Raw genomic sequence first — 16,976 nt, forward strand, 5'->3', positions numbered from 1 at the left:
CCCAGGTTCAAAGCTAAGTCCAGGAATATTCCCAAGTTATCAACATTTGTCTTTAGGAGGAATCAAACTTCATCTACCATAGGCTGAATCCCTATCCTCTGATCTGCCTTTAGTAATAGCAATTACCTTCCACATTTTCTATTTAAGCTTACATATTCATTTTTTTAAAAAACAATGAAACAAATCCATCCACATGTATATATACATGAACCAGTGCAATACTACCTAACATTCTGATTAGCACTGAATGGCCTCGCAGCTTCAAAGCCTGGCTGCTTCCTGCCTGGGGAAATCCTTTGTTGAGAGGTGTTAACTAGCCCTGATTGTTTCTTGTTTCTAATCAGGTCCAGTTAACACATCGTAACAAAGGATTCCCCCAGGAAGAAAGCAGCCAGGCTTTGAAGCTGCAAGACCATTCAATGCCAATCAAGCTGGCCAATTGCAACATTCATACTTGCCTCAAACAGACAAGAGTTCTTTCTCTCACTCTGGACCTTCCACAGATATATAAACTTCACTTGCCTAGTTTCCAACAGACCTCACAACCCATGAGGATGCCTGCCATAGATGTGGGCAAAACGTCAGGAGAGAATGCTCCTGGAACATAGCCATAAGGCCTGGAAAACTCGCAACAACCCATTGATTACTGCCATGAAAGCCTTCGACAACACATACACAGTTCTGTTTTTCCCTCCTATTACATTATTTTTCTATTCTTTGGGCATAATAGCTATTACATCTGTAGGATTTTTTTCCTCTATAAAACATCCACTGAAGCAGGTCCATACTTCCTTGCACAGAGGAAATGAGTAATGAGTCATTCTGAATCTTTTGTACTTGGGACCTAAGCCCATTTAATTAATTTATATGTATACCCCACTTTTTCTCTCCCTAAAGGCATGGATAGGATCTCACTGCAAATGGTCTAGATTTAAATGCATTTCTGTTTTCTATTTCTTCCCCAACAGGCAGGAGAAAAGCACTACCACCCAATGTGTGCACGATGTGTCAAGTGCAGCCAGATGTTTTCAGAAGGAGAAGAAATGTACCTTCAAGGTAAAGGGGGAAATCCTTCCTGGGTTTCATGGAACAAAATAGTTTATTTAGAATTAGATTTGGTTTTTTTTATTAGAATTTCCTATGATAAACACATCTTTACCTTCATTTGGATAATGAGATTTTCCTAAGATGGGAACAGTGTGGTAAAAAACATGTAAATAAAAATAAGAAATACGGTGTTTTGAAAACTTAGTAGTGGGCATGTCTGCTGCTTATTAGTAGTATGTCTGCTGGAAAACATTATGTTCTGAACTAATAATAGCATCTAATTCATCATACCAGTTAATCTACCCCAGGTGTAATTCAAGGTTGCCCAAAATCTTATGATATAGCTCTGATATTTATGCATCTGTGAATAAAGTCTTGTAGTGCAAATTATAACGAAAACAACAAATTAATTGGAATGCAAACTCTGCTTTTCAGGGGCTTCTATTTGGCATCCTGCCTGTAGACAGGCAGCCAAAACGGAAGAAAAGGCCAAGGTAAAATAAGCGTGTATTTCATTTTCATTTATAGGCTGCCTAGGTTGTTGTGGATTTACATCAGATACATGTGAGGTTTTTCCTGTCCATTTTTCCACTGGAAAAGTGGGGAAACCTGGGTGTCGGTGTTGTGAAAAGAACTATACAGGCAGTCCATGAGTTACAAACATCTGTCTTACATATGACATATTACATCTGTCTTACATAAGTATGGGAAGTGAGAGGAAAGCGAATTCACTCCTGGAAGAGTTATGGGGAAAAATATGTTTCTACTGAAGCTTTCACACTAATCCTTGTTTCCACAACCAGCCAAATCTTTCAAAATCCAATTATCACAGGGGCAGAAAGTAGGTGAAAATTTCTGAATGGGGCATGGACAGTAAAATAAATTTCAAAAGGGTGTATGCAGTCCTGTGTGTCTATGTCTGGAGTTACACTTAAAAATGTATAGAAATTCAACTTAAGAACAAATCTACTAACTGTGAGAGCTGTTCAACAGTGGAACTCTCTGCCCCAGAGTGTGGTGGAGGCTCCTTTGTAGGCTTTTAAGCAGAGGCTAGATGGCAATCTGTTAAGCGTGCTTTGAATGCGATTTTCCTGCTTCTTGGCAGGAGGTTGGACTGCATGGCCCACGAGGTTTCTTCCAACTTTATGATTCTATGATTCTATCTTCTCTGTAACTCAGGGATTGTCTGTATGTGAAATATTTCTCTTTCACAATGATCCAAATAATGCTTTTACAAATAATATTTTAAAATTATCTTCTTGTGATCTATTATATTGCTGCAGAACCTTTAATTTTTAAGTACCCAAATTTGTTTTCGTAGAGTATTAATAACACTCTTGTTGACATGATGTCTTTTCAGCAACAAATAGTGTTAGAGTTCTTTGCCAAATAATAAGAAAAAAAATCCTCATGGAGGTTAACAAGTTTCAAGGGAATTGCGGTGGCGTAATGGGTTAAACCCTTGTGCTGGCTGAACTGTTGACCCGAAGGTTGGGTTGCTGACCTGAATGTTGCCGGTTCGAATCTGCGAGACGGGGTGAGCTCCTGTTTGTCAGCTCTAGCTTGCGGGGACATAAGAGAAGCCTCCCAGCAATCACATCCGGGCATCCCCTGAGCAACGTCTCTATAGACGGCCAGTTCTCTCACAACAGAAGCAACTTGCAGCATGTTCTCAAGTCGCTTCTGATATGATAAAAAAACAAGTTTCAAGGTGAATGTGAAAGCCCTTTTTTTCTGCATTTACTGAAACTGCACACATATTTGCAGAAATAAATAAATGCTCTAAATATGTCACGTGATTTCCCAGACTTAACATGTCACTAGCATGCAGCGGGAGAAACTAATGTCACTTAGTACTGTGTTTTGTAGCAGTGTTGAACTGCAATTATTAGTAATATTCATTTATATCCTGCTTGTCTTTTGATAATGGGACTCAAGGTGGCTAGCAACATATCAAAATACACATTAAAACAAGATACGGTCTGATTTGTTAAAAACAGAGATTATGCCGATGCACAAAAACAGCAAAGTTTCAGAAGTGTTCTTTTCAGTGCCCAAAAACATCTACTCTCCCATAACATATCTTGTTTCTATATCATGCTCTCAAGAGACAAAAATAAAGTAGACTTCGTTAAAAGCAACACATCAGGTTTACTCACAACCTTCATGTATTCAGCATACAGTTACATAACTTGTCAATTCAGTTACAGATAGATTTGAAGTGGTTTCTCTGTGCAGGTAACATAGGGCATCTTTCTTATAATCAATAGCAACATGAGTTTGCTTTTAACAGTCCATAGTCTTAAATGTTTCACTTCTTTTAAAAATGAGTCTGAGATCTGAAGAGTCTCAGATCTAATCATGTGGACTACAGCCCCTCCCACAACCTCAGGAATCATAGAGTAAAGGGAAAGCTGCATACCAAAACATATATATACAATACAGTAAGCAAACAGAATCATATATAAAACAAATTACTAGTAGAGGCTTGAAGAAGGTTGCTATTTCCAACATTTTGCAGTGTGTTATAGTTTTGTAGTCCAGTAAATGCATGTTCTGAGATTGAATGAATGCGCTAAAATGAAATGTTTTCTTTTAATTAGTACTTAATACAATATTGTATTTATTTTCAGCTGCAGGAAACTAGAACCTCATCTGAAAGCATAATTTCAGTACCTGCTTCAAGTACATCTGGTTCCCCAAGTCGTGTGATTTATGTAAGTATCAATGGTAAAAAAAAAAAAAAGATGAAAGATGAAAATTGAAAGTACACTGTATGAAACACTGAGATTCTTATTGATACAAGCATCACCACAAATGGTTAGCATTTTGGAAAATTCAGTTACCATGAAGAAAGTAATCTCCAGCAACTTTGTAGCGTGGGAGAACATTGTACAAAGCCCTTTGCTGGAACAGAGGCTTCCAGGTCTAAGTGAGCATTATGCTTGAGCATTATGAGTTTTCAATGTAATATTTGGGTGAAAATCTCAGTTTTGCATGCAAGGTTTTCTGGCATGTCAGCCGACCTCTATATCCTGGTGCTGGATTTGGGCTTTCCCCTGAGTTATTTTAACCCCAGGTGCAGCCACGTTAAGCGTCTTTCCCCGGGTTAATGAGGATCAACCTGCATCTGTTTTGTGGCCACCCACAAGCTGATCTGCCCCCACAGTGACCTAAATGGTTAGTGTAGGTGTACTCCAAGAAAGGCACTTTTGGCTGAATCTTCCATTCCAGCATGATGGGGTGACCTTCTTAGGCCCCTGGCTCCATGTTACCTGGGATATTGTGTTAAGTTCATTTGGGAGGAAGGAAAACCCTGGGATTGCTGGATATTCATTGGAGAAAATGTGAATTGTAATTTGGGCACCTGCAGATTACCTCTCCTCCGACATAAAGGAAAAAGTCAAGTCATTGAGATTTTAATATTGGGATGCTGTATGCAGATTGTAGCTTAATTTATTTGTTGTGATGAAGCCGGTGAAGATATAATTAGGCTGCCTAAAAATTCTGAGTGAGAGAAAGATAGAGAGATGGAAAGCACTGTTGGTTACGCTCCCCTTTGGTAACTAAAGTGAGCTGTGGTTTTTCTTTGTTAAGATGTTATTTCTTTTTTTCCTGTTATTTCTCAGGCAAAACTTGGTGATGAAATCCTCGATTACAGAGATTTGGCTGCTCTTCCTAAGAATAAAGCCATCTATGACATAGACCGTCCAGATATGATTTCCTATTCTCCATATATCAGCTACGTGACCGATGAGAGGCACAGTTATGTGGAGGTATTGACATTAGTTGATCTGAACAATAGAATTATGACTTTGCAATGTTTGTTAGCCATATTTATTTATCGTGTCAGAAGCGAACCTAGGGGCCAGTTGTAATGTATTTAAAAATGCAAGTTAAAAACCTGGCATCATATTAAATGTCCTTTGACCAGAAGCTGGCCACTTGGAGTGCCTCTGGTATTTCTATAAGAAGGCCCTCCATTATGCATGTAATAGGTAGCCTGTGGTTTGCTCTTCTTCACACTCGCACACTTCACACTTTGTGGCCCCATTTCTTAAGGTTGGCTCTGCATTTATGGTGCCAGAGCACAGTCTGTTCAGAGCTTTCCAAGTCGCCCAGTCTTCTGTGAGCCCGGGGGGAGTCTCTGATTTGGTATCAGCCATGCGTTGAGGTTCTGAGTTTTAGCCTGACACCTTTGGACTCTTTCTTGCTGAGGTGTTCTTTCAAATATCTCGGTAGATCTTAGAAAACTATTTATTGATTTGAGGTGTTGGCATGCTGGCTGATATCTGAACAGGGGATGGGCTGGAGATGTCAATGCCTTGGTCGTTTCATTACTGGCTTTACTTCCCGGCAGATATCGGGGGTGCAATACCGGCTAAGCAGTATAATTTCTCCAGTGGTGTGTGGTCTAGACATCCTGTGATGTAGCATGTCTCATTAAGAGCCACATCCACTGTTTTAACATGGTGAGATGTGTTCCACACTGGGCATGCATATTCAGCAGCAGAGTAGCAAAGCACAAAGGCAGATGTCATCACTGTGTCTGGTTGTGATCCCCAGGTTAGCCATAAGTTCAAGCATTGTAATTCTAACTTGTGTAAGAAAAAAGATCCCCAAGTTTTTTCCATTTAAGGTGCGTATGCTTATACATCATAAAATTTTTGTTACATTTACTTGTAAAGAAAGCTATGTTTAAGCTGTGTTTCATAATGTAGATCGGTGACAAAGACTATTAAGCAAAAAAAACAACAACAATATATATGAATATCATGAATATAAACTATGCAGATATTAATGGCTGTAACCCATATCAGCAGTCCTTTCCAAACAATCTTTGCAGCCTATGAACCATTACTTAGAAGGGAGAGTTGACCTCTTACAAGCAGGGGGGAGATTAACCTCTTCCAAGCGTTGCACAGCAGACAAACCAAACCCACCAAACTGCTGGTTATCTTTTCCTGGGCATAGCTTCCTGGAGGGTTTGCAGAGTCAGCGGGAGGGTGGCTTCAAAAAGATAGACAATATGACAAATGTGCACCTGGCACACATGCCCTTTATCCGCCCCCACCTTTTAAAGTCTGCTGTTGTTGTGTTTACATTCACATAGGGGTCCTGTGAGGAAGGATGTAACAAATGATAGCAGCCAATGCCTCTCTCCCACAGCCTGGACTGCTGTGCAAATACACATTTACACAGCAACCCTACACTTCAGGAGAAAGCCTTCTGTAGTTGGCTGCTGTGTTGTCTTTGGGCAGTGGTTGGCAAGGATAATTACTGGTGCTATGCCCTCCTGATATCTGGCACATCTGAGTGGGAGCTTTGGGAGAGTAAAGCAGCAGCAATGAGCATCACCAACTTCTTCCTGAAGCTCACATAACAGCTGACTTGGGTAAGTGAGAGCATTGGTGAATGAGAGCCAGCTCAAGCCTAAGGCTGTTATGTGCACAGCAACCCCATGCTTTGGGAGCTGTGGCTGTTGAGTGAATATGCATGTGGAGTCCTCGGGCTTTAGGATGGGGAGGTAAGGGCTTTGGAAGGCTGGTGATAAATCCACAAATGAATTTACAATGTTAAACATGCAAATATGTGTGAATCATAGAAACATAGTTGGAAGAGACCTCACAGGCCATCCAGTCCAACCCCCTGCTAAGAAGCAGGAAAATCACATTCAAAGAATTCCCTGAATGTAGTATGCAGATGATAAATTTGAAGAATTTCTGATGGAATTTAGCTTTTGTTTTCAGAACAGGATAAAACCTATTATTATTATTATTATTATTATTATTATTATTATTATTATTATTATTATTATTAATGGGTCAGGCTTTAGCACAGCTGGCTAATCACCAGCAGCAATAGATCTTTACCAACTGAAAGATTGGCAGTTTGAGCCCAGGTTGGGGTGAGCACCCGACCTTCAGCCCACGGCAGTGTCCATCTAAGCAGTTGGAAATTAGTAGAGAAATTAGTAGGCACTACTTAAGGAGGGAGGTATTTACCACACCATAAAAGGGAAATACTAGAATTGGTGATCAAAGAGCAGGAGGAACAGTCCACATGATTAGATCTGAGACTGTTCAGATCTCAGACTCATTTTTAGAAGAAGTGAAACATTTAAAACTATGGACTGTTAAAAGCAAACTCATGTTGCTATTGATTATAAGAAAGATGCCCTATGTTACCTGCACAGAGAAACCACTTCAAATCTATCTGTAACTGAATTGACAAGTTATGTAACTGTATGCTGAATACATGAAGGTTGTGAGTAAACCTGATGTGTTGCTTTTAACGAAGTCTACTTTATTTTTGTCTCTTGAGAGCATGATATAGAAACAAGATATGTTATGGGAGAGTAGATGTTTTTGGGCACTGAAAAGAACACTTCTGAAACTTTGCTGTTTTTGTGCATCGGCATAATCTCTGTTTTTAACAAATCAGACCGTATCTTGTTTTAATGTGTATTTTGATATGTTGCTAGCCACCTTGAGTCCCACGTAGAGGATGGAGCGACAGTACCCCCCATGGCCAGAATCAGGCACAACCTCCAGAATGCCGAAGTTGGAAAAATGCTGACATATATACCTCTATCTATTGTCTGTTTAGTATGTCTAACGGCATTGAATGTTTGCCATGTATATGTTCTGTGATCTGCCCTGATTCCCCTACGGGGTGAGAAGGGCAGAATATAAATACTATAAATAAATAAATATTATAATATCTAAAATATAGAATGTTATCAATTAAATAAATACAAATTTGACAGTTAGGGTGACTTATAAGTTAATATTCTCCCTTCTCTAACGGCATTAAAGGTCTTTTATCCCTCTCTTAATCCTAGGGTGACCATGATGACCGACTTTCCAAACAGCACCGGATATCAAGCCCTAGTTCCACTAGCTCACTTGGTTATGGTCGCAACACCCCGTCTTGCCATTCCCCTCAGAATTACAGCAGACCAGGTAACTGAGAAAGAGGTTCCTTTACTCTTTCTAATGATTTTACTTTTTACCTTGATAAAATAGAGGGCATTAGATTTCTGCATGAAGGAAAAAATTACAGTTATGTTACCACCCAGCAATTTATTACACATTTCATATATGGTGTGATATATGAAGTAATTTACAATGCATAATGAAATTTGTGGGGTGTGATACCTGGTACTATTTTAGAAGAACAGAAGTCTTGGGGCACTGTACTGAAATCCTGCGTATGCAAGACCTACATGAGAAGTGTGGGATTTTTGAAGGGCAGAGTAGAGGAATCAAGCATCTGCCACCAATATTTAGCCAACATCTTCATGTTCTGTGTCCATAAAGAAGCTGTAGTTGAACATATGAATGCATTGAGAAATTTCATGTGCTTTTTATTGTTGTGTTTTAAAGGTTTTGTTAAACACATGGGCCTGTTTTTAAAAGGAAAAACAGAGTTCAAATATTTCTACACAAATATTTTTATTTGCTATTTTTAGATGTATAGGGAGTGTGGATGCATAGTAAGCACCTTTGGAATCCCACACCTAGATCTATTAGAAGGAAAATCTCTTCTAAATCTACATTTAAATGTAAATTACACTGCCATATAATCCAGTTTCTGAATCCAGATTATGCGCTTTGACCTGGATTATATGGCACTATAGATCCAGCCGAAGCATATAGGCCCCCTGCATATGAGGAATTCTGGATTTTGTGGACATGGTCATCCTCTGAGAGCAGAATAACACGCATACACACACCATACAGAAATACACAGCTAAAGCACTCTTGAGAGATGACCTTTCATCCTTGGTTTAGGAGAGTCCACCACATTCCCAAGTAGTCCATTCCACTCTCAAATAACCTGTAACCAGGAAGTACTTCCTGAAACTCTTTTGTTGGAGTTTAAATCCCTACATTATTTGAGAGGCAAAAAGGAAAAGAAATAAAAAAGATGCATCAATCATCTCCAGCAGTTGCATTTTTAAAACGATATACTATTTGGAGGGATTTATTGTATTGATTTTTCAGACGTAAAGAATATAGTGACATTATTTCCATCTTTCTGTGCATCAAAGGCGCGGTGCAGGAGAAAAATTACCTCTCTTGGCCCATGGTCCATGAAGGTCAGGGGCCACTATTGTGGGTTGAATTCCCCTCCCTAGACCATGGGCAGATGGTAAAAAATGCCAAATGGCCAGCTTGAGACAAAACAAACAATAAATAACTTTTAAATCTTAGCCGAGGACAGGAGAAGTGTCTAAAACTAAATCAAATCTATATTTGTTTGTAATGATGTAACATTAATTGTGGTCACTGGCTATGTAGTTGCAACTAGTAGTTGCTTTTGTGCAAAGCACAGAACATTCTAGAGAAAGGAATTTTAAAACTTTTAACTGACTTAAACACATGCACACCAACACAGACACATATTCTTCTTTATATAGAATATGTGTTACATTTTAGGAGCAAGTATTATAAAAAATTGAAATAGGACGTTGACTTTTTATGTCCTGGCAGAATAAAATACTTGGCCAGTAGCTGGATTTGGCCTGGAACATGATACATTGTGCACATTGGTGGCATAGTAGTACCCAAGACTGAGCAAGGTATTGGCACCCAGACCACAGACAAATGTCCCAGTGTTTGAGTAAAAATGTGTGACTTGCAGCAAGAATGGTTGAACTGAACTAGCCAAGGCAAGGGTTACACAGAGAGAGAGGTGACAGGGATGAAGGTATGGGCACGTAGAGAGAAAAATTGTTCTCTGGTGTTATCCCATGATACCTTTGATGGGGAGGTCAAGTGTCCAAGGGAAATTAAACAAGTCATCAGTGTCTTCACTGTTTCTCCTCTGCTAGCTTGGCACCAGGGATAATCTGCTCATGTTTAACAGGATAGGATTCCCATGAAAATCTTGTCTTGGGTTCACCTTGAAATGAACTGGGCTCAGTTCCAAGTGATAGAATGGAGATGCTTCCTCCAAGGTGGTGAGACACAAGCCACAAAGCAAATGCTGCTAGTTCTTGTTTCTGTGCAAACCAGTGCAGACAAACATGAGTGGGACACTTTTCCTGAAAGATATTTATTTGATATAAGTATTTGGTAGCTTAGTGCATAACTGAGGTGAAGTTTGTTTTCATTTGATTTTCTGTTGCCCCCTAGCTGGTACTCAGCCTCTTGGTACCAGTAGCTGCATCTCCCTGCCCCAATACACAAGCCTTACATCTACATTCAGACATCATTACATCCCTTTCTTCAAAGGTAAGGTCCAGGAATGACATTTGTGGCGTGGTAACTGTAGACATCTCCCAAGTGTGGTTTCTCAATGTTGTGTGTGCATGTGCCTCTCTAATGAATAGTTTTTCTTCTCTAACTTTTGTGAGTAACTTCTTAATATATGTTACAAATAGTTGTTTCACTGGATATTAAATGGTTGTTTTTTTTTCGTGTCAGGAGCAACTGGAGTTGCTCATACTGAAAGCTCATATGTTTACTTTTTCAACTGGCATAGCATTGTTTCAAGATATAAAACCCATGGTAATGATCAACAAAATTAGGCTTCATTTTTCAGAATTTTAATTTAGTTTTTGTATCCTTAGTGGAAAAAAAGGGTGCCCAGATTCTCAGGAGACCCAGCAGAGAGGAAAATGAACAGCCATGTGATTCTTTCAAATTCAGGATATTTTTTGGTATCATTCATTTATGTCCAGATCTTATATACATAAAATTATATGGTTAGAAAGCAGATGTTCTTCATCGGAAGCAGTATATTATGTGAATAAAACCCTACACTACAGTTTCCTGCACAGAAAATGAAAAGCCACACACACATATATATCTGTGCAGAAGATTGTGCATTCTGAAATTCAAGTAGTGATTGAGGATTGCACAGAATTCTTCATATTCCTGCACAACAGGGGGGAAAATGTAGATATAATTTGTGTTCGCGTGTGAATACAAAATTCTGTTGCCAAAACAAACCAAGCCCTGCCAGATAGTCAGGAAAGCCAAATGAAGGCAGAAATAGAAACATCACATTTCAAAACCGAAAGCCAGAATGAAAAATTGATGTCCACAAGAGGACGATTAAAATGAGGGGAAACACATAGGATCCAGCATTGTTGTCTCTGGAAACACCAGTGTAAGCCGCTCTGAGTCCCCTTCATGGTGAAAAGAGCAGGATGGAAATAGAGTAAATAAATGTGGAAACCCATCATTGGCCATAGCCATGTGGTGGATAGAGTGACCATATATTCTAATCTCCATACAATTTTTAAAAAGAAGACATAAAATTAAGACATTTCATTTTCATCTGTTCAATGGAATGGGAGAGCTGTCTGCATAGCAGAGATGAAATTCACAAGAGTCATTTTCACGCTTTGCTTTCTCACTTGCAGCCATGTGAGACAAAGTTGATATGTTAATTTTGTTTAATAGTTCATTAATGTATGGGAGCTGAATGAGAGGTATGAGTTTTTAAAATCTGTAGCCTACATTTCAGCCAATCTGAAATTTTAGTGGCTGTGGCCCATCTTCACAGATAGGTCAGCGTTGTAGAAGTTTTTTTTTTTTTAAACAAGCCGAAATCATGGAGAGTGAATAAATTCAGCACTTGGTCAAGCTATCATCCATCATCCAGCCTTTCCTAAGAAACAGATCGACAGAATGTTGGATCTGGACAGAAGAAAATTGGGTATCTGTTTTCAAAGCCAGCCAGATCAAATTTCCCTAAATGGATGGGCCTAGGCAACTGTCTCCCACTCTAAAGGGTGTACTAAAGAGTGGAAGTCCATCCACAAATTTTAGTTCATTTTGAGATGCTACATATTCTCCAAAACAATTTCCATGTCATAGCTGGAGATGTGTGAGGAAGGTGTTTTTCTAATGGGTTTATTATACATTCTGCACTTCAATGAAACAAGTGTGGATACAGATACAGTTTCTGATCAGAAATCCATACAATTCTAGACATACATTGCATCCAGTAGAATAACGAGGAATTTGACAACATGCACACCTTTTAAAAGAGTGCGAAAGTACAACATAATTTTCTAAAATTCACATGGTCAGAGGATTCCTATATCCAAAATTCACGTGCATGGCAGAAAATGCACAGAACAGAAGCAACATGACCTTGCCAGTGAAAAAACAGGAACTTTGACAAGATCAGACTTGACACACATGTTCATCTCATTCTATCCATTGCTCACATTTCAATTGCGCTAAAGTGTTCCCCCCCCCCAAATTAGCATTAGTTGTACAGGATTTAGAGCCTGTTTTGAGCTTCTATTTGCTTACTAACACCCTGCATTATTTTATTAGTCCCTACCCCCTTATTGAATTCTTTTTTGTTTGCCCAGATGTTTTATAATGCCATTTAGATTACAGTTTAGATACATATAATTCACATAATGGAAATATGAGATGATTTGAAAGGCAACTTGTTAACACAAGAGGAAGTCAATTTGTGTTTAAGCTGCAATACATTTCACAGTTTGATACTTTGGCTATGGTGTTATAAACCCATGACTTGATAATCCAATACATGTATAAAATATTATGAACACTCAATAAAGGACTAGCTACATGTCCTAAGGGAGTGCAAAGCAGAAGCGATCTAACATTATATCAACAAGGCCATATTTACCATCACATCCTGAAGATATTACTGAGGAACTTTAGTCTGAAAGAAAATAAAATATGTCATTACACTTTTTGTGAGCTTATGTTAAAATGGATGGCTTTGTAGCAATCTCTGATTAAGTAAAATTATCACATTTTTGTTAAAAAAAATTCTTGCCATGTTATCTCTTGATTATATTAATTCAGGAGTATCCTTGAGAGAGAGAAAAGCGGGATACAAATACTATAAATAAAAAATAAAAATAAATAAAAATATATTTAATTCTATTCTATGAAAAGGAGTTAAAGTGGAATTAAAGGGCTATAATTGTGTAATATGGAAGATTCCTTAATTTAGGCATCTTCAAATCCCAACCATGTTAAAAAGGGAAAGAATTCTCAATAGAGCCAGGAATAAAGTAATTAAAAAGTAGGTGATGTATTTCTTTAAAATACTTACACCCTATTCATCCATAGGTTGTTACCCACATCAACTTTAGTATTGGGAGCTGGATCATAATTGTACTATTCTTAGGGTTTTATACTTCTTTAATTAGTGACTGTTTAAGCTCTCACTTTTGTTCTAAAATCTCTGTTAGTCTTGTCTTGTACTTGTTTTACCTACTGCAGTTTCTACTAATGTGACACTTGCTTTGCAACCGTGTAAGTCTATTTTTGATCATTCCTAAAGGGTTTAATTCAGACTAGACTTTTCCCTTTTTTATTCCTTGTGTCTTCTATAATCCATGTAAATTTCTCAATGCTTGATTCATCAGTTATACCACTTTGTTCCACTTTGATGCCACAGTGGCATCCTTTGGAAGCCCAGGATTTGTACATTCACCGGAGCCCATGGTAGCGCAGTGGGTTAAGCCCTTGTGCTGGCAGGACTGCTGACTGACAGGTCGGTGGTTCGAATCTGGGGAGAGTGAGTGAACTCCCTCTTTTAACTCCAGCTCCCCATGTGGTGACATGAGAGAAGCCTCCCACAGGATGGTAAAGCATCAAACATCCAGGTGTCCCATGGGCAACGTCCTTGCAGATGGCCAATTTTCTCACACCAGAAGCAACTTGCAGTTTCTCAAGTCGTTCTAGATACACACACACACACACACACACAACTCTCTCTATCCACGAGCTCCTGATCAGCCACTACAGCCACTTGCCATGTCCCCATGGAGGCTGCTCATCACCTTGAGATTGGCAGTATTCCTGCCATACAGGAATGCTGCCACTAGTCCCTGAATGGCAAGCAGCTTCTGCAAGGACATGACAGTTGATGCGGGTAACAAGTGTCTGCTTGATCATTCACAAATGACTGCAGGAACATCACAGCTGCCTCCAATCACAGAATGGCAAGTAGCTTCCACAGAGATATAAATAATAATAAAAATAACAACAATTTTATTTTTGTACCCTGCCTCCATCTCTCCAAAGGGACTCAGGACTCAGGACAACATATGGCACAAGGTGCCTAAAACTGTTGGGAATTAATGAGCCATTAAGCTCAAATCACCCCCTTTATGAGGTAAATTCCCATTAAAATAGCAAAGTAAAATGCAGCAGTGAGACTTACGCAGTGTGAGTTTTGGAAGGCCGCTGTGTCTTCAGGAAGGCAAAGGAACGCAAAGTTAGCTTTAAAATTTAAAAGCATTTATTGAGGTAAAAAGACATCCATTGATGGATAGAAAAGGTTTGGAGCTAACTAGCTAATCTAAGCTGATCTAAAAACACATAGACGGATTAAAATAATAAAGATCTAGATAACTACATCTTGACTACAAGAGAGGACAAAGTGCGTCCTCTCTCTGGAACAAAGCAGGAAGATCGAATGGCGACCAACCTCGTGGGTCTCTTCTTTTCTAGGGCCATAAACATTCCAGAGACCAAATTGGGGAAGTTATGTCAACCCTATGAGAGATCACATTTCTAAAGCATCAAAGGATGGGGTTGACCTAAACAGGGCAGGAAGAAGGAAACAATAGTAAAGCCTATCTAGGCATGCATTGGAAACGGGGAAAGGATTCCCTCAATCTAACTCTATCATCTATCTGACTACATTTAGACTTGAGTAGTCCAGGGTGATTCCCAACAAAAACAACACATAAAATAAACACACAGTACAATACAAAATAAAACCACTAGTATATAAAACAACAGATATGGTGAGTAGCAATGGCAATGCTACTAATAGCTTGTTCTCTGAAGTTGCTTGAAAGTGGAGATGGGCAGCAGGAGTATCCGACTCCATTTTTAATAGGGAATTAAGTAGTCACATTTTTTTTACTATCCGTGGGGGGACCTGGAACCAATTCCCATAGTTATTGATGGCCCACTGTTGCTTGGTGAGTCAGTGAAGTTTTCTGACAAAGAATTACCCTAACAGGTAAAACTCAGAATTCCTTAAGATGTGACCGTGATAATTAAAAAAGAATATAGCACTATCACTGTGAAATATGAAAAGGCCCCTAACCATAACTCATTGTTGCTGTGGCCTGTAATACCCTAAGTACTCAGAATTCATTTGGGGGACTACATTTGTTAATTGCTTCCCCAAACACCAGGGCTGCCCTATAAAAAGTGAATGAATGAAGCATGCCGATTCCATACTAAACACTTAGTATGGAGAATCCTAGAAAGCAGAACATCTATGTTTTTATTAATCAAGAGATTAATAAAGAGGTCCAATGCTTTCCAGGATCACCGTATGTTCCAACAGCAGCGGCCTTGAAATAAGATGAGATAATGAATTACTTTGCAGATGTAGATCCACCCTAAAGCCCCCTCTTTGCCCTAATTTAGCCGCAGGCCTCAAGAGCACTCCTTGAAGCCATTGTGCAGTCTACATCATTCTCGAATTGAGGAAAGTAAGGAGATTTAGCTGAGAGTGCTTCACTCATTGCTTCCTGTTCCCAAAGAGCGAGCGGGAAGAGCAGGCAAAGGCAGCTGTGGGTTCAATGTACATATCTTTATGCATCTGTAATTTTTGTGCAGGATAAGTGAATTGGGAATGTTGTGTGTTCCAACAGCATGACTGAGTCAGTTTTGCCTGCAATGCCCAAGTGGAAATAGCAAAGTGCACTATGCATGTGTGTGCACATGCATGCATGTGCAAGTGTGTATGTCTGTATGTGTGTGGGTTGGGTGGAAGGGGATGTCCTGATTTTCCAGCAATTCTGTTTAATTACAAACTGCACAGAAAAGCTCCAGCTCAGTCAAGCTCACTGCATTCTTCTGCCAACTCTTAGCAGCTCCTGTTTCCATGGGCCACTGAAGATAGAACATTACACGCATAGCTGCATGTCATGTCTCTGGGTTTTTCTTCTTCTAAATAACAGCTCTCTCTTTGTGTCTGTGCGTGTTTATATATGTGTGTGTGTGTGAGAGAGAGAGAGATCAAGGCATACATTCTAAAATCCCATTGAAAATCCCCCATCCTTAAAGCTGCTTAATCCCTTCCTAGCCTTCTTATCCTTCCAACTATGATTTAACCAAAAGAAATTTGACGTTTTAAATGCAATCCCACATTTAGCATCACATGGGCTTTGGTCCCATGGTCAAATTGGGTCAACTGAACCGGCCAATCGTGACACACCTGCAGAGTTATGTTGTGCTTCCAGGCCCTTGGTCAGGGGTGTGGATCACACAGCCTTTTGGTTGCTGTTGAACTGCAATTCCCACATTAGGACTGTGCTGACTAGGGCTATTCAAATGTGCTATTCAATAATATTGGAAGAGTCACACAATTTTCACCGCACTACTTTGGACTGGAAAGTCTAGGGTCTCTACTGTGGAGTGGATATTTACTTATTTATTTATTTATATCTATTTATATATTGCCCTTCTCAACCCCGAAGGGGACTCAGGGCAGTTCACAGTGTTGTCAACAATTCAATGCCCTCAATAAAAGACAGTATAAAACATCAAAGTTGACCCTCCCCTAATAAAGCATTAACATTACTAAACACATCACATAAAATAACATCATATATCACACAAAGACATAGCCATTGTCCATAAACAGTCCTGGATAGCCTACGGAAACTATGAAAATGAACAAAATCTGGCTATCAGTATTAAAAAAAAATCCAAAATCAGGACAGTAAATAAAGAAAAACACTCAGAAAACAGAGGAATTCCAGACAGGAGACAATCAGGGCCAGCTAACACCTCCCAACAAAGGATTCCCCCATGCAGGAAGCAGCCAGGCTTTGAAGCTGCAAGGTTATTCAATGCCACTCAAGGTGGCCACTTGCAACATTCACACTTTCCTCAAACAGACAGTTCTTTCTTTCTCCCACTCTGGACCTTCCACAAATATATAAA

The 16,976-nt window shown here is 39.3% G+C and overlaps 1 protein-coding gene across 4 annotated transcripts in view; it reads left to right on the top strand.

Annotated features, from left to right (window-relative positions):
• ablim2 (actin binding LIM protein family member 2) overlaps nucleotides 1–16,976 on the top strand; it is a 74,012-nt gene that overhangs the window by 34,128 nt on the left and 22,908 nt on the right. For 3 of the 4 annotated variants that reach the window (XM_062982061.1, XM_062982063.1, XM_008115915.3), the window contains exons 7-12: nucleotides 969–1,056; nucleotides 1,483–1,541; nucleotides 3,681–3,764; nucleotides 4,677–4,823; nucleotides 7,892–8,012; nucleotides 10,191–10,289. In XM_062982061.1, the coding sequence (XP_062838131.1) occupies nucleotides 969–1,056; nucleotides 1,483–1,541; nucleotides 3,681–3,764; nucleotides 4,677–4,823; nucleotides 7,892–8,012; nucleotides 10,191–10,289 (598 nt within the window). The remainder of the gene's footprint in view (nucleotides 1–968; nucleotides 1,057–1,482; nucleotides 1,542–3,680; nucleotides 3,765–4,676; nucleotides 4,824–7,891; nucleotides 8,013–10,190; nucleotides 10,290–16,976) is intronic. The other variant, XM_062982062.1, reaches the window with a different exon arrangement.

This window comes from Anolis carolinensis, chromosome 5 (assembly GCF_035594765.1).
Source record: "Anolis carolinensis isolate JA03-04 chromosome 5, rAnoCar3.1.pri, whole genome shotgun sequence".
Lineage (NCBI taxonomy): Eukaryota > Metazoa > Chordata > Lepidosauria > Squamata > Dactyloidae > Anolis > Anolis carolinensis.